Genomic DNA, 24,397 nt, shown 5'->3' with positions numbered 1-24,397 from the left:
GTACCCAAGGAACTTGTAAGAGGTGCCATGTGCTCCATAGGCCACCCAAGCACGCGTCCAGTAGATACGGAACTTGCTTTTAAAGCCAGTCCCAGGAGCAGAAAGGACTGTGTGCTTTGTAGACATGTGCCCAACAGGCCTGGAGCTCGTAGAGAATATTAGTACTATGGATAGAAAATGTCAATACTGGATGCAGTAGAGCCAAGATAAAATAGTGGGGTCCTATCATGAGCTATCATAATATCAGTAACAACATATATAAATACTCGAATACTCATATCAATAAGACACGAGCAAAATATTACTCAACATGTATGTTATGAATGGAGACACTTTATGAATACATTTTATCTTTCTAAATTGAATCACAATATCAAACTATTAAAATATATATATGATTTATGTTTAAAAAAAAGAAAAACACACCCAAATATGTGAATTGAATGTACCCATGTACTTGTATGCGTAAGCAATGACATAATTGAAAATTAAGGCACCCATTTTATAAAGGGCTTAGATATGTCAACGGTTGAAGATCCGACTTTCATTGAAAATACTTTCATTCATTTTCATAGTCTTAATGAATAAGATTTCCCATGCAATAAATCTGATCTACTTTCATGCAATAAATTAAAGCGAAAATGAATTTACAACTTTGAGATTTTATAAATAAATAAAGTCAAAAACATATGTGAAGGAAAACTGTTCACAACTTTTTCAGATCTCATACTTTGAGATTAGATGAGAAATATCCTTAATATTTATTAAAGAAATATCTTTTAAAGTTGCATAACACCGTCATGCTTGAAATTACAACCAAATAAATTTGAAAGAAATATAATTTAAAATTTCATCCAACTATAAACCAGAATATATTGAGATCTTAACTAGAATTAATTTATAAAAATATTACTTTTTTTTTTGAAAGAATACAGTGCTACATTTAATTGAACTTTTAAGCAAAAATTACAACAATACTAGGTGGCAGGCTTCATTGTTTGACAAGTCACTGACACTCTATTTAATATGGCACGTTTGTTAAATGTTTGACTACTTTCTATGGGTTAAAATGTTGACAAATTTTATACTAACTAATGCAATTTTTTAGCATTAAATGGAAAATTTTTAAAAATAATAAAATTTTGTTTTATGAGTCAAAATGCTTGAATATTTTACAGTAATGCAATGAGTGTTAGCACAAATCTAGTCATATACTTCTTTTATATTAATTATGATTATAATTATTTAAAAATCAATCTCGTAATATAATCATGGATAATATCAAAAAATAAATTTGAGCATCATTTCCTCAACTTTTGTGCATTAAAAATCATGAAAAATAATTCAACAATTCTTAAAAGTTGAATCAATTGCAAACATATTCAATAATTTAAGAAAATTTGAATAAAAATATATTTTATAAATTATGAGACCTTATAACTCTCTCTATGTATTTATGAAATAAATTTCAAAATTATATATCAACTTTAGTCAAATGTGTAGTGTTATACATGAATTTTTATTTTGTACAATTTTATACATAAAATTTTCATTTGATTCAAATTTCACAAATCACTAACAATATAGTACCATTTAACATTTACATATTGCATAAATAAATAATTATGTTTATCTACTATATAAATAATTTGACATATTTATTTCTTTAAATGTATACAGTTGAATCAAAACAAAAGTTAAACGTATACATATAAGCCACAATAAAAGTTCCATACGTATAGTTACACATAGATCAAAATTCATGTGGTTTGATATCTATTCCTATATTTATATATAAACCTTAAAAATACATAACAAACTTTAATTAGAAAACATTATTAAAATAAATATAAAAATATTCATAGTTGGTTAATATTTAAGATGAAAATTCTAAAATTAAATATTTATACTACTTTATTACATAATCTTGAAAAAGAAGTAGAAGGTTGTATATTTGGACATGCATATGTTAACATTTTAATCCGAATGAAGTTTTTAGACTAACTATGATATTACAAAAGTTGAAGTATCAAATTATGTAAAAATTAAAGTATAAAAATTAAATTTAAATTTTTGAGCATATTATAGCGACCAAAATTGAAATTGAACCATTCTTTTAAAATCTTCAATTTTATTTGTTTATTTGAATATGTATCTATATGCCAGATCAAATGAATTACTTAGACATTACTTTTTATGGTGTACTAGTAGTGTTGGATTGATTATTTGTTTGTGTCAAATTATAAAGTAAAAATTGAATATTAAAATATACTCTAAACAAGATTTTTAGAACTGAACTAGTGGTTGAACTGGCCACTGATTCATACGGTTTTAATTAAATAAATCACTAAAAAAATCATATTGATGATGATTCACTTAACTAACTAAAATCACGACAAAGGCAAGTGCACCTATCGAATAATAGTATAGCTATGGTGAGTCGGGAATATTGTATCCACGAGGACTAAAAGTACTAGTACTTACTATCTTTCTATTATCTAGCCGGTAAATTGAAGAAGTTTGTTTTAAATCTAAAATTATCTAATTACTAAGGACGCAACAGAGAATAAAGTAAGAAAATAATCGAATAAACCAATGAGAGAGACAATACCCAGGAAAGAATCCATCTAGACTTCACTTATTATTCTGAATATGAATTAAACGATTTATTCACTTGCCTTGATCCTAGAAATCCCTATATTATATTAATATCTCTTTCGAAAGTAAAAATAACTGACTCTAAGGTGATTAATTGAAATATCGTTCTAATTAAAACCCCTATTGTCGCATTAACTCGATCTATGGATTCCCTATTAGATTTGACTTTAATCTGGTAGATTTATGTCGTCCTATTTCTAGGATTGCATACAACTCCACTCAATTATTCCAGATTTACTCTTAAATAGGGACTTTTGCTCCACTGAATTAAGCACATCAATCATGAATTAATATCCTAATAATTTTAAAACATGGAATAAGTACACATAATTGAGATCAAGAAATCAAGTATTTATCATGTAATTCAAAAAATTAAATAATAAGATCCGTCATAGGTTTTATCCTCCCTAAGTATATAGGGAATTTAGTTCATACTTAGGGAGGAAAACATATCAAAATTAGGAAAACAACAAAACATAAAGAAACTTAAAAACTTCTAGAGAATTTAACTAGAGATCTTCAATCTTGAAGGAGATCCTGCTTCTGAGTTGATTCCGACGGCGTTCTTCGAGTAATTACTTCGTTCTTCTCTCGGTGCTCTCTTAGGTCCTCTTCTAATGTGTATTTATAGACTTTAGAATGCTCAGAAAACCTAAAAATTAGCTTTTTTTAGTGTATTTGGGAAACAATGAGCGATATCGACACGGGCTGGCATATGGGCATGTGGCCAGCCCGTGTGGGAATGGCCAGGCCGTGTGGATCCTGAAAGTAGCTCGTTTTGTCAGATTTTGGCTAGTTTTCTGCTTCTTTTGCTCCCTTATGCTCTCCTAAATATAGAAACATGAAATTAAAGGATTAGGAGCATCAAATTCACTAAATTAAATAATAAATCATCCAAAAATGCATCAAGAATGGGATTAAAATATGTTACTTTTATGGCTTATCACATATAAATGGAAAATATTAAAAAAATGATTCTACTAATATCTACTAGTTCATATGTAAGCCAATTTGATGCCTTTTTCTGGACATATATCCCGATCTAGTTTGGTTCAAACAACTACGACTTTTAAGTCTCTATATACTTCATACATTTAGAATTTAGCTCTCCTAGTTTTATTTTCAAGAATTTAGTCCATCTACAATTTGGATTTAAAAATTCCCTTTCAAATTATTTATAATCATGTAACATTTTAATTAAAAACTTGATAATATGAACTATTTGAACTAATTAATAACATTATAAAAATATAGAAACCAAATTATGTTAAAAATAAAGTATAAGGATTAAATATTAAATTTAAGCATAATAAAGAGATCAAAACTGAAATTTAACCATTTATCTATAATGAAAAAAAGGAAAGAAAAAGAAATAGCTTGTTGATAATCGTGTCAATGCATGAAGGCACTTTTATTTGTATCTTACTTTTATTTAGAGTGGTATATGTTTAGTAATATTTTTGAATTTAAAATTTATTTTAAATTATATAATCTTGCAATACTTTAATTGAAAAGTTAATATTATTAATTATTTAACTAATTAATAATATTATAAAAACGTAGAGACTACGACTAAATTATGTTAGAAAATAAATTATAAAAATTAAATTTTAAAACATAATAGAGGGATCAAAAATGAAATTTAACCATTTATCTAAAATGCAAAAATAAAGAAGAAAACAACATGTTGACTCTAAAACTATGTCAGCTTTAATTTTCGAGGGGAAAGAAATAGAAAAGAGGAGAGGAAAAAACTAGATTGGTTTGTGCCTGTGGCTATTAAGACAAAAAGCAAAAAATAAACTGCAAAGGTTGTTGAATTAGGAGTCTAGATTATATTTTATCCTCTTCATTTAATAAATAAGTAAATTAATTTTTATATATTAGATTAAAAACTAAATTTGTCATTATATTAAAATTTTCATCTATTTCTATTGTTAAAAATTAGACTTGTAGTCTGTATGTTAAAATGTGATATATGTGACATATTATCTGTAACTATTTGATTATTTTGTCAACTACACAAACTTTTAACAATAGAAATGAATAATTTTTTTAAAATAAATTTACTAGATTTTTGAGTAAAAAAGAAAAATATAATTCACCTTATACTTTTCCAAAAAAGAAAAAAGAAAAGAAGGTGAAATGGTGAACACATAAATGGCATCCACATAAAGTAGGGCAGTCTCATGGGTCCTATTTCTAGATGGAGAGACTTGTAAATAAAGTGAGACATCAAATTTGACAAAAATATGCCTGCTTCAATGATGATATAATTTATGATTAAATTTATTGTTGGTACTTTCAAAATGGAGGAAAGGATATTATTAGGGATGATTAAATTATATAAAAGCTCTTTAACCACCAGTTTGCTTAAATTATATATATATATAAAAAGATGATTCCATTTATTTTTCTATGCCCTTAAATTTCACAAACTAATACCCGTCCAAAATATTAACACAGTTTGTCACCACATGACGGAAGCTAAGCATAAGTACAAGAAAATCGTAAGTACCAAAATGAGTATTTTTCCCATAAAAACTTCATTGCAGACTTCAACTTTTCAATGAAGGAAAAACATGCCTTTTCCCCTTTTTGGTACACTAAGGAGGGCAGTTAACAGATTCACAAAAAACTAAAGCTGTCGAGCACCATCTGGCGGGGTCACTCTTGGTTCTTCCATTCTTACAAAACATAATGGATAAAACAAACATGAGACAGATGTGAAAATGGAAGATCAAATTTCATTAAATAAGAAAAAGTCAAACCCAGAAAATTACCTAAGCATCAAAGGATTAAACAAGTTTAAAAATCTGATTTTGAAACCCTTGTTGTGGCCACCCAAGACCAGATCTTCAAATTCTTCGCCAAAACAAAAGAGTCGATTAATGACTTTGATTAAAAAGAATGGGTTTTGTTGGTATGATAATAACTTGTTACTCCCACGAAAGAGAAACCTAATTTTATTTTATTTTTCTGAATCTTTTTAAAATTATGATAAATAATAAAAATAAAAACTCATAAGTAGGAGGTGTAATTTACACCATAAAACAATCAATACTTTAGGTTAATTCAAACATAATTTAATTATCTCTCTCTAGAAAAGTTGGCCAATGGGTGCTTTCATCTCTCTCTCTCATCAAGTGTACACACGAACACCTCTTTTGAACATATTTCTTTCAAACTATTTAAAAGCGACAATGATTCGAAGCAAAGATAAGATGGATCAACTCTAATTTACCCCTTCTTTTCATCATTATTTCAATAAATTGGGACTCCAAACTTTACTATAATAATAGTTAAATTGATTACAATTATGAGTGAACATGGTTTGTATATTTTCTACGAAGAAGCATATCAACAGCTAAAATCTTGTATATTGTCGGAAAAAAGCATATAATATAATATAATATAATATAATATCATATTTGCTTGGAGAGGAGGAAAAATAAATTGGATCCGTGGAGACCATGGTTGGCAAAGTCGAAAAACTCGAAATTCGCATTTGAATAATGGTGAAGACTACCTTTACCTATCCCAAAATATAATAGTGAAGACTAATCGACAAGGCTAAATACGTGCTGTTCAAGGAAAGCCTCCCACCAAAGATTTTATATAAATAGGTTTTTAAACAGCTGAAACATAAAACGGAAGGCTATTTGGCCTCAAAGTTGGAATAACTGGACAAATTTCCAACTACCCTTTTGAAAATTTTGGTAGGTCTATTCTTCTTAATGTCTCTTTTCATTTTTTTTTCCCCTTTAATCGTTGCAGAGTTGGGACTTAGGAAAGCATCCGGGTTCTGGGATTTTGGGTTATGTTCAAATGGTGGGTTTTGCTGATAGTTTATTCTTCACTTAGGAGTAAACCAATGATGATCGGTCGTCATTTTATATCGTCTCTTCTAACAAAACGAATCATGAAACCGGGTTTCCCTTTTAGTTGTACTTCAATGACAGAGAAGCCACCTTTTCTCTCTCTTTCTTCTGTTCATCTTCTCTAGGATCTCTATCCTCTGTTTTTTTTCCTTTTCTGCTGATGGTACACTCTTTATAGGTACTAAGTTTCTTTATAGTGTAATTGATTTGATTGCAACCGTATTTCCAAATTCTAAGATGGATGCTTTTCTGGGATTGAAACAGAATAGAAAAATTCTTTTATTTTTTATTTTTAAGCTGCTCATAGATTGAGAAACCCTTTGAATCCTGTTTCAGATCCTTAGCTAGTAGTACTTTACTAGCAAACAGTAGATTTTTTGTTCTTAATCTGGCTTTCTTGACCAATTCTTTCAATTGTTTTCCTGCATGCGCAGTACAACAAATAAACCTCATAGATTCTGAAGTTTTGGTGTTAAAAATCAAGGTAAAGTTTGGGAGCCCCCCCACCCCCACGATGGACTCTGAGAATGGATTTAATGATCCAACTGACCTGCATGAAGCCAGCACATCGAAAATCCAGGAAGATCCTGACAAAGTCTCCGGTTCCAACGGAGACAATTTAGAAAGTAAGAAGGTTGATGATGAGAAAACTTACACGGTTCCGTTCTACAAGCTGTTTGCATTTGCCGATTCAAGGGATACCTTGTTGATGATCGTCGGCACAATAGGCGCGGTCGGTAATGGTATATGTATGCCCCTTATGACTCTCCTGTTTGGGGATCTCATTGATGCTTTTGGTGAAAATCAAAATGACGACAGAGTGGTTGATGTTGTCTCCAGGGTACTATAACATGTAACATGAACTTGTATCAACACAATAAGTGTGTGTGCCTTTTCTTTTTAAAAGATTCCATTATTTTGTTGAATTTTTTAAATGACTTGATTCTTGAAACATCATAGGTTGCTTTGAGATTCGTCTACCTGGCTGTAGGTGCAGGGGTGGCAGCCTTCCTTCGTAAGTAAATCTCTCATTTAAACCATGTATCTAATGTTTTATCCCATACTGATGTATTTAATGTGGTATGTTGTTCGCAGAGGTGACCTGTTGGATGGTCACAGGTGAGCGACAAGCAGCTCGAATAAGGGGATTGTACTTGAAAACCATATTGAGGCAAGATGTTGCTTTCTTTGATGTGGAAACCAACACGGGAGAGGTTGTTGGAAGAATGTCTGGGGACACAGTTCTCATACAGGATGCCATGGGTGAGAAGGTAATGTATATCTTGACTCTGCAATCGAAATCATCCTATATATACATGTTATCATGGAAATGTTTGCTTGTGGTTTGCAGGTTGGGAAGTTTATACAGTTGGTATCCACATTTATTGGAGGTTTTGTTATAGCCTTTGTGCAAGGATGGCTTCTTACCCTTGTCATGTTGTCTTCTATCCCTCCCATTGTAATATCTGGTGGAGTCATGGCCCTTATAGTATCCAAGATGGCATCCCGTGGACAAAATGCTTATGCTAAAGCTGCCTCTGTTGTTGAACAGACAATTGGTTCCATCAGAACTGTATGTTCTATACGAAGAATAGTTGTATTTTTGGTTTTCGATGGAAAAATACGACTAATTGTTCAATCTGATTCCAGGTTGCATCATTTACTGGTGAGAAGCAAGCCATAAGCAATTACAACAAGTTTCTCGGTGCTGCTTATACATCGGGAGTTCATGAAGGCTTTGTCGCCGGACTAGGCCTTGGCGTGCTTTTTCTAGTCATATTCTGCAGTTATTCTTTGGCTATATGGTTCGGTGCAAGGATGGTTTTGGACAGAGGGTACACCGGTGGTGATGTAATTAATGTGATTTTTGCTGTATTGACCGGTTCCATGTGAGTTAAACTATGAAATTTTTCCATCTTTACTTATTATACGCATGCTTCATAAGCTAAAGTCATTGTACTTATGGATGTTTCAGGTCCCTGGGGCAGGCATCCCCATGTGTGACAGCATTTGCAGCTGGTCAAGCAGCAGCGTTTAAGATGTTTGAGACCATTGAAAGGAAGCCAGAGATCGATTCTTATGACACAAGGGGGAAAGTATTGGAGGACATTCGTGGGGATATAGAACTAAGGGATGTTTATTTCAGTTACCCTGCTAGACCAGATGAGCAAATTTTCAGTAGCTTCTCTCTTTCTATTCAAAACGGCACAACAGTGGCTTTGGTTGGGCAAAGTGGAAGTGGGAAATCGACCGTGATAAGTCTCATTGAGAGATTTTATGATCCACATGCTGGTGAAGTTCTTATCGATGGCATTAACCTCAAGGAGTTTCAACTTAGATGGATCAGGGGAAAGATTGGTCTTGTTAGCCAGGAGCCTGTATTGTTCACATCAAGCATTAGGGACAACATTGCCTATGGAAAGGAAGGTGCCACCACTGAAGAGATACGGGCTGCAGCTGAGCTTGCAAATGCCTCTAAGTTCATCGATAAGCTGCCTCAGGTTTTAGTTTCTTGTCCATGTGGTATGATAACTTCTATAACCATATATGAATTGAGTTGTAAACTTACTTTGGAAGACTTTGAACTCCATATGCAGGGACTAGATACCATGGTTGGAGAGCATGGAACTCAGCTTTCTGGTGGACAAAAGCAAAGAGTGGCAATAGCAAGAGCGATTCTGAAGGACCCTCGGATTTTACTTCTAGACGAAGCCACGAGTGCACTAGATGCAGAATCTGAAAGAGTAGTTCAAGAAGCATTGGATAGGATAATGGGCAATAGGACAACTGTCATTGTTGCTCATCGTTTGAGTACCGTGAGAAATGCAGATATGATTGCTGTAATTCACCGAGGAAAGATGGTCGAAAAAGGTGTGTTAAAAGCATATCATTGCTGAACTCTATCTTAGTTTGGTCATTATTATCATCTTCCATAATTTTGCCAAGATGTAAAACAGCAATACATATAATATATAGCATGGAACAAGTTTGTAATGCTCTAAAGTTTGTTGGTAACATATAATTCATTCGAGCATTTTTAATGTTAATAACGTTTTTGCAAATTGAGCAGGTTCACATTCAGAACTACTCCAGGATCCTGAGGGAGCTTACTCTCAGCTTATCCGATTACAAGAAGTAAATAAAGACTCGGAACAGGCAACGGAGTCATCTGACATTGCTTCAGAATCATTTAGACGTTCAAGCCTAAAAAAGTCATTGAAGCGCTCAATCAGTAGGGGATCATCTATGGGAAATAGCAACCGCCATTCATTCTCAGCATCTTTTGGTTTACCTACTGGAATGAATGCCGCCGATCTTGCAATGGCAGACACAGAAAACCCTGCTGAACTACCATCAGAAAAAGCTCCAAAGGTTTCCATCCGCCGACTTGCTTACCTCAACAAGCCAGAGATTCCCGTTATCCTACTCGGAACTATAGCTGCAGCAGCCAACGGTGTAATATTTCCAATTTTTGGTATCCTAATTTCCAGTGTAATCGACGCATTCTTTAAACCACATGAATTGAGAGAAGATTCAAGGTTCTGGGCACTGATATTCTTGGCCCTTGGCGCGGCAGCATTTGTGGTATGTCCAGCACAAAATTACTTCTTTTCCATCGCTGGAAGTAAATTAATCCAACGAATCAGATCGATGTGTTTTGAGAAAGTGGTCCGCATGGAAGTTGGGTGGTTTGACGAACCAGAAAATTCAAGTGGTGCAATTGGTGCAAGGCTATCAGCAGATGCAGCCTCAATACGCGCCTTGGTCGGAGATGCACTAGCTCAGCTGGTTCAAAATACTTCATCTGCAATTTCTGGTTTAGTCATTGCTTTTGTTGCATGTTGGCAGTTGGCATTTATTGTCCTAGTACTACTCCCGCTTATTGCAATCAACGGATATATTCAAGTAAAATTCATGAAAGGATTTAGTGCAGATGTAAAGGTATGCTCAAAATCAAGGAATCAAATTTTACACCATGTGTTTAAGCATATTATTGATTTAGCTGTTAATATAAACTGCTGCAGTTGATGTATGAGGAGGCAAGCCAAGTTGCTAATGATGCAGTAGGGAGTATAAGAACTGTTGCATCCTTTTGCGCAGAGGAAAAGGTGATGCAGCTTTATAAGAAGAAATGTGAAGGCCCGATGAAAACTGGGATAAAGCAGGGTTTAATCAGTGGAACTGGATTCGGAGTTTCCTTCTTCTTTCTGTTTTCTGTTTATGCAACCAGTTTTTATGCAGGGGCTCAACTTGTTGAGCATGGTTATACAACATTCAGAGATGTTTTCCAAGTGAGTTTAACTGGAAACTGTGTATTGAGTTAATGATTATGCCCGTATGATGCTGAGATTAATATCTACTTTGCAGGTTTTCTTTGCTTTGACCATGGCAGCTATAGGAATTTCTCAATCGAGCTCCTTTGCTCCTGATTCTGGCAAAGCCAAGAGCGCTGCCGCTTCCATATTTGCGATTATTGATCGTGAGTCTAAGATAGACCCCAACGACGAGTCCGGGATGAAACTAGAAAACGTGAAGGGAGATATCGAACTTCATCATGTCAGCTTTAAGTATCCATTGAGGCCAGATATTCAAATTCTTCGAGACTTGAGCTTGTCTATTCGTTCCGGCAAGGTAACTGGTCCAAAAGCCATCCTCTTATTGGATGTTTTATCAACCTAATTCTTGGAAAAACTGAAATTAATGTAAATATTTGTTTTCAGACTGTTGCATTGGTTGGAGAAAGTGGGAGCGGGAAATCCACAGTAATCTCATTACTGCAGAGATTTTATGATCCCGATTCAGGACGTATCAGTCTCGATGGTCTCGACATCCAAAAGCTCCAATTGAAATGGCTGAGGCAACAAATGGGACTTGTGAGCCAAGAACCTGTTTTATTCAATGATACAATCCGTGCCAACATTGCATATGGAAAAGGAGGAAATGCAACCGAGGCAGAAATTTTAGCTGCATCAGAGTTGGCCAATGCTCACAAGTTCATTAGTTCACTACAACAGGTAAACCATCACAAAAAAGCTTGTCTGATGTTACCAAATATGCCTGATTGGTTACTGATATAATTTTTTTCCCCTTCCAGGGTTACGATACGGTGGTAGGGGAGCGAGGAGTTCAGATGTCAGGAGGACAGAAGCAGCGCATAGCCATCGCACGTGCCATCGTTAAAAGTCCGCAGATACTGCTATTAGACGAGGCAACGAGTGCATTGGATGCTGAATCGGAGAGGGTGGTACAGGCTGCACTAGATAGAGTAGTGGTGAACCGAACAACGGTGGTGGTGGCTCATAGGCTATCCACAATCAAGAACGCGGACGTTATAGCCGTGGTTAAAAATGGGGTTGTTGTAGAGAAAGGAAAGCATGATACCTTGATCAACATCAAAGATGGTTTCTATGCTTCCTTAGTTGCACTTCATATGAGTGCTTCCACTGCATAAAACTTCTTTAATTATATATATAATTTTTTTTTTGTTTTTTAGTTTTGATATAATCATAAATTTCAGTAAATTTGTATTATTTTTCTGTAACTCATCTAATGATATGCATTTATAATCTATATTTTTATTTTCAATTATATTTTATCTAAATCTTTACATAATAAAACCAGCTGGACCCTTTAGGAGTTAATGGCTATTTTAGGTAATATAAAAAATTAATAGGGATATTTTAAGCATTAGAACATAATAAAAGAAATTTATGTATATTGTAAAACGTTAATTATTTTGCTTATAAATTTTAAATATTATTATTTTATTTAATGTCTATTTATATATTTTAAATATATATTTTCACCTACTTTTGGAGTCATTGAAATATACAGTGGTATTATTTTTTCCTCTTTTACTCGAGGAATTCATTGTGTTATTTTCGTTTGAGGAATTGAGCAATTTTGACATCTGGGGTCAACAATCCCACAAAATGTTCTTGAAAATATTTTGAGTTAACTGAATTGATAAATTTTATTTTATCATTTTAACTCAATTCAAAATTTTTTTGAATCGAGTCAAGTGAGATAGAATTTGAATTGGATCGAATCAAATTTATTTGTTCGAGTTAAATTAAAAAATTGATTTTAATATTTGTAACCACTGTTACATACCATAATTAAATTTGTTATTAACTTTCATCTCTTCATTATTTATTTATTAATATTTTATATATGGGTTAGCGTCTTTACTTGCTTAGTTCCTTCAATTATCTTCTAATTCTCATCATCATTTATTTTGAAATTAAAAATATATTAAATGTAAAAATGTAATTTTTAATAAAAATTATTTTAAAAATAAAATGTGAAATTGATACCAATAGGAATTTTTAACACGAATATTTTATGACATCATCAATAATTCAATTTTAATAGAAATTAATAATGATTCAGCATGATTAAACAATTCAATAATATAAGTAATACAAAATATGAAATTTAATTCAATAATAGAAATAATAGACATAAATTTGAAAAAAAAGAAGCTTTTGGGGTTCGAGGGAAATAAAAATTTTGGGGGAAAACAAAAGTAAAAATGTTTTGGGGGGAAATTAAAAGAAAAAATAAATGTTTTGGAGGTTTGGGGAAGTAAATTTTTTTATGGGAAAGTAAAAAGGAAAAAAGTTTTGAAAATTTGGAGAAGAAAAGTAAAAGAGTTTAACATTTGGTTTATTCAATTATTCGAATTCGAAAAAAAATCGAGTTAATTTGATTAATTCGATTCAAATAATTCAAAATTCGGATTTTTTTAAAAAAATTCCAGTCGAGTTAAATTTTACTCACCCCTATATTAATTCGAGTCAAGTTATATTATTGTATATTTAATGTTTTGTTTTCATTGTTTTTAAAGACATTGTTAATCAAATGATTATCATTAATATCAAATTAATTATTTTTACATAAGGTGAAAATAGTTATATTTTATTATTGAGTCAAATTTATGGTTAGTAATTGTTTTTGAAACCAGGTTGGTTATTCTTTATATAATATTTTTAGTTTCTAGTTTAAGTAAAGATGATACAAAAATATTTTAACAATTTTAATATTATTTTAATTTAATTTATAGGAAAAGAAAATTAAAAAAAAGGTTCGAAAAAATAGGCAGAAAGAAGAAAGGCAAGAACCCAGTCATTGATAGATTTTCAATTATTGCATATTTAATTAATTTGATTACATATTTAATTTTTGCATATTTGTTTAATTTTTCAATTATTGGTATTGAAATGTTTTTGAAATACTATTCAAAAGACATGAATTAATAGAATAAAATAATATATTTTTAAATTTTAAAAATAAAATTAGTAGAGTATATATTTTATAATTTAAAATAAGCATATATCTCCTCCTAACTAGATATCAGGGTAAATTATATAGTGCCAAATAAATTAATATATATCTTTTAAATATTTGTTTTTGGGTAAATAGAGAAAATTTGAATAACTTCAAAAAGGACATGTTGAAACAAATATTTAATTCATTTAGTAATGTGACCGTATAATTCGGGAGAAATAACAAATACTTGTCATACGTGGTGAAGGGTAAGCTCCATCAACACAACAAAGGCTTTAGCCTCAGCATAAATAGAGCATTATGACACGTTAACAATTGGTAGGCTTTAGACTTATCATAAATAGAACATTACGACATGTTAACAATTGACATTGTCATAACTCAAGTACAATATTTTTGGAGTAATTGCAAGTACTTAATACAATAAGGAAATTAGCCCTAAATGGTCCAAAACAATAGGCAAAAATGGGCGAAAGAATCGAGTATCCACCAAATTAGAGGTGATGGCGATAAAACCATTTTTAAAATCACTTGTAAAAGCACAACTAAAAAAATGCGTTATAAGAGTAGATATAAAATTTTAAAAGCGAAGACTTATTAAATAATGAAAAAACAAAAACTATATATAAAACTTAAGATAATACGGGTCTAAGTCGACTAGAGAAATCATTTATTATTCTAAAATACTCTCAAAACAAAAATAGATTAAGAAATCAATGAAGAATCATCCATTTTTCAAGAGAAACTATTGATTACTGGTGGAGTTTCAGTGACAATAGACATTGTTATTTGTACATAAAAAATAACGACAAAATAAGAAAGACTTATTTATTAGAATTGCAAGAATCCTTTTTTTGAAGACTAGGGTCAATTTTTGGTGTGGTGGGTACCCATCAACTAAATTCATCTTAATTCATTAAAAATAAATTTAAGTTATTAAATTTATCAACTCAACACTCGCTGTCTTATTACATTAAAAAGTGAATTTTAATCTAAATAATTTTATATATTAAATGCAACTATCGCAAAAGTCTCAGCCAAAAAGGATCTAAATTATCAGATGATTATCATTTTTTTTTTCAATTAGTGATCTATTTTTCTTTTTTTTCCTTTTATGTTTTCAAATTGTTAGTTTTATTTTTTTTAAACTTCTAAAAATCAAGTGTCGAAATCATTTTTTGAAAACGGGGATTGACTTAGTTTTAAAAACAAATAAATGCGAGAGTCGCCACTAATCTTTTTTTATGAGGTGTGATTAGGTCACTTTGTGATTTGATTGTTTTAATAAAATTTTTTGTTTAATTAAAAAATTGACTTTGGTCTACAAAATTCGAGAAAACAAGTCCAGAAGTCGGTTACGTATGAGAAAGGATTAGCACCCTCGTCACGCACAAAATTGGCACCTAATCGATTAATTGATGTCTTAATGTAGAAACATGAAAATTCGTAAGAATTTAAAAATACAATCCTCCTTTTATTAATGTTAATTTTACAAAAATGCTTGAATAAATCGAAGCGAATGCTAAAGACAGTCTTATCCCGAAGTAATAAAATGTCACATCCAGTACATTAGGACACAACAGTTTAAAACCTCGAGAATAAGCTTACCTTTTAATTTTCAAAACTCATGTATTTTAGAAGGATATTCGATTATTTAGGTTAAACGAGAAAAATCGAAACCCAGTAAGTTAGGACACGATTTCTCGAATTTCCAAAAAAATAAAATATTGCCTTATTAAAAAAAAACCTTCCTTTTGAATAATAACGAGCATGACACTTAACGGTGTGCATTATTTATTTGGAGTAAAATAAAACGACCTGTTATGGATATATAAAAAACGTGACTTTTGAAGTAATTTTGATGAAACAAAGTGAAATGATAATGTCGAACATGACATAATAATTTGTGAATAAAAATATTACAATAATGAATCACAAGGACATGAAGATACGAATAAACGAATTATAAAACATATAATGGCAATAATCACACAACACATGTTATTTTATATTTCAGCATTAGTAATCAAAGAAAAAATGAAGTGAATGATATGAAACACTTTAAAATAAATAATAAGACAATTTAAAAATGAATAATATGTGGAAAAACAACTTTAAAATAGATACTATATATAAAAAAATTTAAGAAAATAGTATAAAACAAGTTAAAATCATTGATATATATAAAACAATAAAATAGTATATAGAGCAAACTCAAATCAAATAATTTATGAAACATTTTAAAATAATATGAAGAAATTTAACATAAATAATATATGAAAAATAAATTTAAAATAAATAATAATATATATATATATAAACAATTTAATATAAGTAATATATTTGAACTCCTAAAACAAATGATAATAAAGAGGTTTACAATACATAATAAAAGAATTTAAAGTAATTAGCATATAAAATAGTACGAATAAATGACATATAGGAAATTTAGAATAAATATTATATATATATATATATATATATATATAATAGTGTAAAATAACAAAGAATATATAAAAACTCCAAAATAATAATATGTATGATAGTTTAAAATAAATAATACATATAAAATTAAAAAGAATAATAGTATTAAAATTGTAAAATAAACTTAAAACACATAATAAAAATGATTTAAAATAAATAATATATGAAAACAAACTTAAAATAAATAAAACTAAAACAGTTCCTAAAAAAACTGAATAAATAAATAAATAATAAAAGGATTAAAATCAAAGCGATTAAGGGCTAAATTGAGACAAAAATGGAATTAGAGATAAAAACTATAACAAAATAAAAATACAAGGTCAAAAATAAAAGCGCGCAAGGTTTGGGGCTAAACGGGCAAAAAGCCCAATCCCTGGACACGTGTCCATCACCCTGAGCATCCACGCATCAAGGACCATAGTGAAAATCCAGCAAATTTATGTGGCCAAATTTAAAAATAAAAGAAAAATGAACAAAAGGATTAAATTAAAATAATAAAAAATACGAAAGGATTGCGGTCGTAAATACTAAATTTAATGAAAACGCGCGAATCCCTCTTGGAGCGGGTTAAGATTCTGTGGGTCACCTTAAAGCAGTCTTGTTTTGGTCTTTGGTGACCTTGGTACAAAACGACGTTGTTTTGCATAACCTATATAAGTAAAAAATTTTAACTAAAAATCATTTTAAAACCCCTTGTTAAAAAAAAACCTAAAAAGCTTTGTTTTCTCTCTCAACTCGCCCTCTACTCCAACCATGGCCTGGTCTTGGCTCCGTCAGGCCACTACCGCATCGGTCGCTAGTTGCCGGCGTCGGTGCCGCCACTTACGGTGGCCAACGAAGATAAAAAAATCCCTTTTTCAAGATCTCGACCCCCTGAACTCAGATCCAGCCTCAAAACGTCCAAAAAAGACGAGAGAAAAACCCCTTTTCTCCTACAACCTCCGATGGGTTCTCTTTTTTTTCTTTGTATTTTAAAATAGAATAAAATAAAACAAAAAAAAGATAAAAAAAGATAGATAGAAACCTTTTGAATCTCCTTGGGTTCAACTTTTTTTTTTCAAGCTTTTCTTTTTTTTTATTCAAAAAAATCCCCCCTTTTACATTGGTTTCTGGTGGCTTTATAGCCGATTACAAAAAGTCCTTGTCACTATTTGTTTTCTATTGTTTCTGCTCTGTTCGCTTCTGTTTTGCGTGCTTCTCTTTCGTTTTGCAGGTAGGGTCGGAGTAGGTGGGCAGAGGCGATGGGACGGGGCGTCTGTTCGGGCGCGGAACGCACTGACACCACGTAAAGAGTGGCGCACATAAGGGTTAGGGGGGCTAGAGTTCTTTGTGTTTTGTTTAGGTGTTGGGCTAGTTGGGCTTTAGGGTTTCTTAACTTTTGGGTTTGTAATTAGGTTTTAATTTGGGCTATTTAATATGTAAATTGGACTGTTTGATTATTGTTTATTGGGCCCGAGCAAATTTGGGCATTCACAGCTGCCCTCTTTGCTCATTGTCGTGCAATGGGAATAAAGTAAAGACTTTAAAAAGAGGCCAAATTTGCCTGGTTTTGACCTCTTGGTATCTTCTCTTATTCAGATAGCTTCATTCCAATCCACTGTATCCTCAGGGGTATAGGAACTGTTGCTTTGATCTATTCCACTGCAACTACTCGTAGCTTTAACCTGTTCCACTGCAACTTTACGGAGATGAGGTTTGTAGCTTTAAATTATAGCTTGATCTGCTCCATTGTAACTTCAAGGAGATAAGATCTGCTTTCTTTCAGTCTGCTCCACTGCAACTTCAGGGAGATAAGACTTGTAACTTCAACTTGCCCCACTGCAACTTTAGAGGGATAAGGACTCGTAGCTTCAACCTACCCCACTACAACTTCAGGGGATAAGATTTATAGCTTTAACTCTGCTCTACTGCAATTTCAGAGAGATAAGATTTGCTATCTTCGATCCGCTCCACTGCAATAGGACTCGTAACTTCAACCTTCCCTACTGCAACTTCAGGGAGGTGAGATTTGCTATCTTCAATCCGCTCCACTACAACTTCAGGGAGATAGGACTCGTAACTTCAACTTGTCCCACTGCAACTTCAAGGGGATAAGATTGTTATCTTCAGTCTACTCTACTGTAACTTCAGGAAGATAAGACTTGTAATTTCAACCTGCTCCACTGCAACTTCAGGGAGATAAGGTTTGTTTTGATCCACTCTACTGCAACTTCAAAGAGATAAGGTCTGTAATTCATAGCTTCAATCTGCTCCACTGCAACTTTAGGGAGATAAGACTTTTGGCTTTAATCTGTTCCACTGCAACTTTAGGAAGATAAGATTTGCCATGGTAGATTTGATCCGATCTACTGCAACTTCAGAGGTATAGGACTCGCCGTTTTAATTCGCTCCACTGCAACTTCAAGGAGATAGGATTAGCTTTCTTCAATCTACTCCGCTGCAACTTTAGGGAGATAAAATTGTCGCTTCGAGCCGCTCCAATGCCATTTCATGGAAAAGGGATTTGTAGCTTCGATCTATTCCGCTGGAACTTCAATGAAATACGAATTGTGGCTTCGAACCGCTCCAATGCCATTTCAGGAAGAAGAAATTTGTAGCTTCGATCTACTCCACTAAAACTTCAAGGAGATACAAATTGTGGCTTCGAACCACTCCAATGCCATTTCAGGGAAAAGAGATTTGTAGCTTCGATCTACTCTGCTGGAACTTTAAGGAGATAAGAATTGTTGATTTCAACCCGCTCCATTACTACTAGGGAGATAGGATGGTAGCTTAAATCTGTTCTACTACTGCTTAGGGAGACAAGATTTGTTATATTTGATCTGCTCCACTACTGCTTAAGGAGACAGGACCTACAATCTTTAGCCTACTCCACTACTGCTTAGGGAGATAGGATGGTGGCTTAAATCTACTCCACTACTGCTTAGGGAGACAAGATTCGCCGTCTTCGATCTGCTCCACTACTGCTTAGAGAGATAAGATCTGTAATATTTAGTCTACTCCACTACTGCTTAGGGAGATAGGATGGTGACTTAAATTCGCTCCACTACTGCTTAGGGAGACAAGATTCACCGTCTTCGATCTGCTCCACTATTGCTTAGGGAGATAAGACCTGTAATCTTTAGCCTACTCCACTACTGCTTAGGGAGATAGGATGGTGGCTTAAATCTGCTCCACTACTACTTAGGGAGACAAGATTCACCGTCTTCGATCTGCTCTACTATTGCTTAGGGAGATAAGATCTACAATTTTTAGCTTGCTCTACTGCTGCTCAGGGAGACAAGGCTAGTGGCTTAAATCTGCTTCCCTATTACCTCTGGAAGATAAGATTCGCCATCTTCGATCTGCTTCACTATTACTTAGGGAGATAAGATCTGTAATCTTCAGCCTACTCCACTACTACTTAGGGAGATAGGATGGTGGCTTAAATCTGCTCCACTACTACTTAGGGAGACAAGATTCACTGTCTTCGATTTGCTTTACTACTGCTTAGGGAGATAAGATCTACAATCTTCAGCTTGCTCTACTGCTGCTCAGGGAGACAAGGCTAGTGGCTTAAATCTGTTTCCCTACTACCTCTGAAAGATAAGATTCGCCGTCTTCGATTTGCTCCATTGATACCTCATGGAGATAAGATCTGTAAATTTACCGATGTTGCTACACCGTCCTCTAGGGACATGATCTGTAGAATTGGTTTCATGTACCTATGTTTATGCTAAATGATTAGGATGCTATGATCGAAATGAATCAAATGCTCCTAATTAGATGTGTTATGAATGATCTATGAATGCAGAAATGAGAATGATCCCTTTTTAAATACTTAAAGTATCATCGCTCATTGTTCATCAGGGTATTATCACTGATGTATTACGCTGCCATTTTGTTCAGCTAGTATTCTTGTCAGAAAAGTTAAAGAAACAATCACCCACTATAATTTCAGAATCCCTTCCACCGTACCTTCTAAAACATAAAGTTTGTACTTCTCACTGCAACTTCAGGAAAATAACATTTGGTTTCTTCCATCTATCTTACTGTAACTTAGAGGTATAGGATTTGTATCATCTTCAATCAATTTGATCTGTTACACCATTCCCTGGGTGTAATGACCAGATGTATATGCTTGCAGAGTATCATTTTTCTTTTCTCAAGAATGATCCCCTTTTACACTTGGGTTGACATTGTTCATTATTTGTCGAGGTTGTATCACCGACCAAATATCTTGTCTTTTCGTTTAATCCAATAAAAAGTCCAAAGAAATAATCATATTTCTCTAATATTTCCAACCCTTAGGCTTGGTGAGTTCTAAACAATAATTCATGTTTCAAGTTCTTGTATTATTTAGAAACTTCCAAAATAATATGCGAAACTCCTTTTATGAAAGTATTATTCGTCCATTGATCGTTATTTCAATACAAAATGCTTGAAAAAGATCATAACAATAGATTGGAAGGAAAATAATTAAGAACATAACTAGAAGCAAGTAAGTTAAACAAAGATAGCAAATACAATTAAGAAGAAAATTTATTGAGACGTATCTTAAAAAGAATAAGGTAATCAAAGATAGCCAATTCAAAATGGGTAAAATGGAAAGCTAGGTGCCCTAGATATCGCAGCTTGAGCTTCTCTGTACCAACTTCTTGAAGACTATTTTAAGCTCTATCTGTGTTTAGGGGATCTAGAGTACTTTGTCAATGCCCCAAGATGTAGCATACTTCTTTATTGTTAATTCAAGCATAGAAAAACTACTGTATGCTCCACTTTTATTTGAATTACCTTTTATGGGTTTTCAATTCAAAACCCCTTTGGTCTCAAAGCGCCATTTGTGGGTTTTCGCCTCAACCTTTCCTTTTCTTTTCTTTTTTCTTTTTTTATTTTTTTCTCTCTTTTTTTTTGTGAAGTATTTTTTGATTGAATCTGAATCCACAAGATTAGGCAGGTTCTTGCCATTCTATTGGTCGGTATTGAACTCTTCCAAAGGAAGCCTTCTTTACCACATAATGTCCTTCCCAGTTTGGTGTACACTTTCCTTTGAAGTCCCTTTTGTATAGGGAGTATCTTTTTCAAAACAAGGTCTCTTTAATGGAATTCTCCAAGGTGAACCTTCTTGTTATAAGCCCGCATCATTCGCTTTTGGTTCATTTAACCATGGCGAACAGCTTTCAACTTCTTTTCTTTTATCAAATCTGACCGATCACATCATAATTGGATCCATTTAACTTCGACTTTGACAAGACTTAGAGAAAAGGAATCTCGACTTCAATGGGTAAAACCGCTTTCATTCCATAAACTAATGAAAAATGTTTTGCCCCGACGAAGGTCTTAGGCGACATTCGATAAGTATAGAGGGTAAATGGTAACTTATTTACTCTAATCTTTACAAGTCTCGGTCAATTTCCGTATGATCCTTGTTTAGTTGTTTTTTTATTCTTATACATTTTCTGCTACCTCGATTGTATTGTTTATTTTGAGGTGATGTGGTGTTTGTTCTTTGAATAGACTACGAACTCTTGACATTGTACAGTTGGGTATGATCTTTTTTGGCATTTCTTATCGGTACATGATCTTCCTCCTTCTTTTTTTTTCGAATTTTGATGACTGTTGACTTTGTAATATTGGCATATGAAGTGACTTTTACCCACTTAGTGAAGTAATCGATGACCAAAAAGATGACGATGTCTACCAGAAGCTTGTGACGAGATCGGCCCAATAACATTCATGCCGCACATAGAGAAAGTCTATGAAGAAATGAATGAGGCACATGAATCTTGTCTCCATAAATTTGGTATTTACGGCATAACAATCCCCTTTTATGGTGGACCAACAGTACCCGAACCTTATGATTTGCCTTGTCATTGTGAAACCATTAGCATGTGTTCTTCAGACACCCTTATGAACCTCTTCTAAGATTTTTTTAGCCTTAACAGCATCCACACGTTTTAGTAGCTCAGGCGTATCTTGATATGATCATGCAAAAACATCTTTAAATTCTTGGAATAACTCAATAACGATTCGCTTTGTCTTTGTGGTGATGCAGGCTTCGATCTTTTCCTCTTGCTCACAATGTCCACTGACTTTTTGTAAGGTAGGATCTATTTTTTTAATCTTATTCTACCGCCCTTAACAAATCAGGAGATAGGCTACAATCTCTATCGTCTTCAAAGTCCTGAGATCCCTCTAGACACATTTACTCAAAAGGAAACTCTGGGTCAATAGCAGTGTCGCTCATATCGTTGATATCTGGAGACCTGTTGTAGGTACGAAGGTAGATTCCAAAGAATAAATATTTCTAAGGATGATTATTTGTATGGTATGATCATGAATGAAGAATAAAAGAATATTTGAGATAAAATCCAAAAGAACGAAAGAATCTAAGAATAATTTTTTGTACAGTATGAAATGGAAAAAATAAAAGAATATTTGCTCAAAAAGATACATTTTATTGAAATAAATATTTTGGATACAAGCCTATTTCACAAAAGGATTCTTATTGCTTCTAGGCTTAAAGTAACAAGCATGTTTTGAATATTACTCTAAATTGGCTCTAAGAAATACAGAGATCTCTTTCACAGTATCATTGTTCAAAACACTCCCAAGTATGTAAAGGCAGATGCTCGAATAATTCTATTCCCGGGTTCTCTCTTTTGATACATCGTTAATGTTCAAATTCCCCAATATCAGGTCTTGTATTAGAGTCCTAAGCTCGATGTACCCTTAGATCTTATGCCCCTACCCATCATGGAACTCATAATGTTTACCTCTTTAATAGAAAGGTTGGGTAAATGATTTTCAGCACCAGAGGGATCATCGAATTTCATGATACCCAATTTGATAAGTCTTTCGATTAACTTTCTAAAAGCGGTACAGTTCTCGATGGAATGCCCCATGATTCCCGTATGGTATTCACATTGGCCGCTTGCATCGTACCATTTAGAGTATGAAGGCTGTATTGATTCTACGTAAAAAAGGCATACAACATGTGCGTCAAACAAAATTTGGTACAACTCCCTATACGTGATTGGGATTGGTGCGAACTGGGGTTTTTATAAGTTCGATTTTGGATCAGGTTCTTGCCTTAGGGAGACTTGATGGCTGGTAGTTACCGTAATTGGTTGGCTTACTCTAATAAGCTCCGAATGGCTCTTATTTTACCTACTCGTACTATTCGCTTCCTTTTCCTTCTTCTTTAGGGCCTTTAAAGTCTGCTCTCCCATTTCCTTTGTTTCTGCTAGAACAACAGGTTTGACTCGATCATCCTCCAGGTTAAAACCTGAACCCATCGAGAAGTTCAACAGTGTCGATTTACCAGTCTGATATTGGGGTCTGATAATGACGGGTACCCTTATGGATACGCGTCTGGTCGAGTCAGGACGCTTATTGGGGTAAAAATTGGGGAATAGATGAGGTCTTCATTATCATCCCCACTGTTAACCACTGGGCCACCTTTTTTTTAAATTCTCCAGCCAATAACTGGGTTAACCGGCCCATCATATTTCTTTGGAATTCTAGCATTTGTTCCCGCATATCTTGTTGAATTTTGGTCAATTGCTCTTGCATTTGTATTTGCATTTGCTCTATTCTCTCTAACCTTTGGTCTATATCCTTTATCGATTCTAAAATAATTTACCTATTTAGGGTCCTTTTGGGAAAATCTAATACATATGATAAAATGCAATGCAAATGCATGAGATGCATGCAAAAAGAAGGAGAGGCGTTGATTCTGGATTTAATTCCATTAGAATAACTTTTCTAGAAAACAAATTTCTTTACATAAAATGGATTACATATGCGGCTTTGCCCTCATATTCCAAGTGAAGACGCCGATCCTTTTCTTCAAATCCGAATGTTATGGACAGATCTTGCAAATTTTTCAAAAGATGTCTTTATTATCTCCTTTCTGCTCGATCCGGACCGCAGCCCATTGCTCACTTATCCCCGCGATGCTCGTCAGTTTCTTTAAGATATGATGGCTCTCGAATAATCTTTGTCAGCTTGAATCCTCAGGTAACAAAGCAAAGTCATGTATTTCTTCATGAACTATCAGTCTTCTCTTGTTGTTTACTCGGACCATATTCGGGCGGCCGTAT

At 33.2% G+C, this 24,397-nt stretch overlaps 1 protein-coding gene across 5 annotated transcripts; it reads left to right on the top strand.

Annotated features, from left to right (window-relative positions):
* The first annotated feature begins 5,974 nt into the window (after window positions 1-5,974).
* Window positions 5,975-12,128, top strand: LOC108470011 (ABC transporter B family member 11-like). 5 transcript variants are annotated; one of them, XM_053031687.1, is made up of 13 exons: window positions 5,975-6,377; window positions 7,024-7,380; window positions 7,500-7,554; window positions 7,635-7,810; window positions 7,891-8,112; window positions 8,190-8,428; window positions 8,515-9,040; window positions 9,137-9,410; window positions 9,610-10,481; window positions 10,565-10,831; window positions 10,908-11,171; window positions 11,261-11,554; window positions 11,635-12,128. In XM_053031687.1, the coding sequence occupies exons 2-13, from the start codon at window positions 7,054-7,056 to the stop codon at window positions 11,989-11,991; spliced, it is 3,873 nt and encodes a 1,290-aa protein (XP_052887647.1). In that variant the 5' UTR covers window positions 5,975-6,377; window positions 7,024-7,053; the 3' UTR covers window positions 11,992-12,128. The 5 variants fall into 5 exon arrangements, with proteins under 5 accessions (XP_052887647.1, XP_017626675.1, XP_052887646.1 ...); XM_017771186.2 differs by having other exon boundaries at window positions 6,974-7,380; XM_053031686.1 differs by having other exon boundaries at window positions 6,366-6,489; window positions 6,974-7,380.
* Window positions 12,129-24,397: the final 12,269 nt, after the last annotated feature.

This window comes from Gossypium arboreum, chromosome 8, assembly GCF_025698485.1.
Source record: "Gossypium arboreum isolate Shixiya-1 chromosome 8, ASM2569848v2, whole genome shotgun sequence".
Lineage (NCBI taxonomy): Eukaryota > Viridiplantae > Streptophyta > Magnoliopsida > Malvales > Malvaceae > Gossypium > Gossypium arboreum.
The sequence above is the reverse complement of the archived record's forward strand: the minus strand, read 5'-3'. Positions and strand labels throughout refer to the sequence as shown.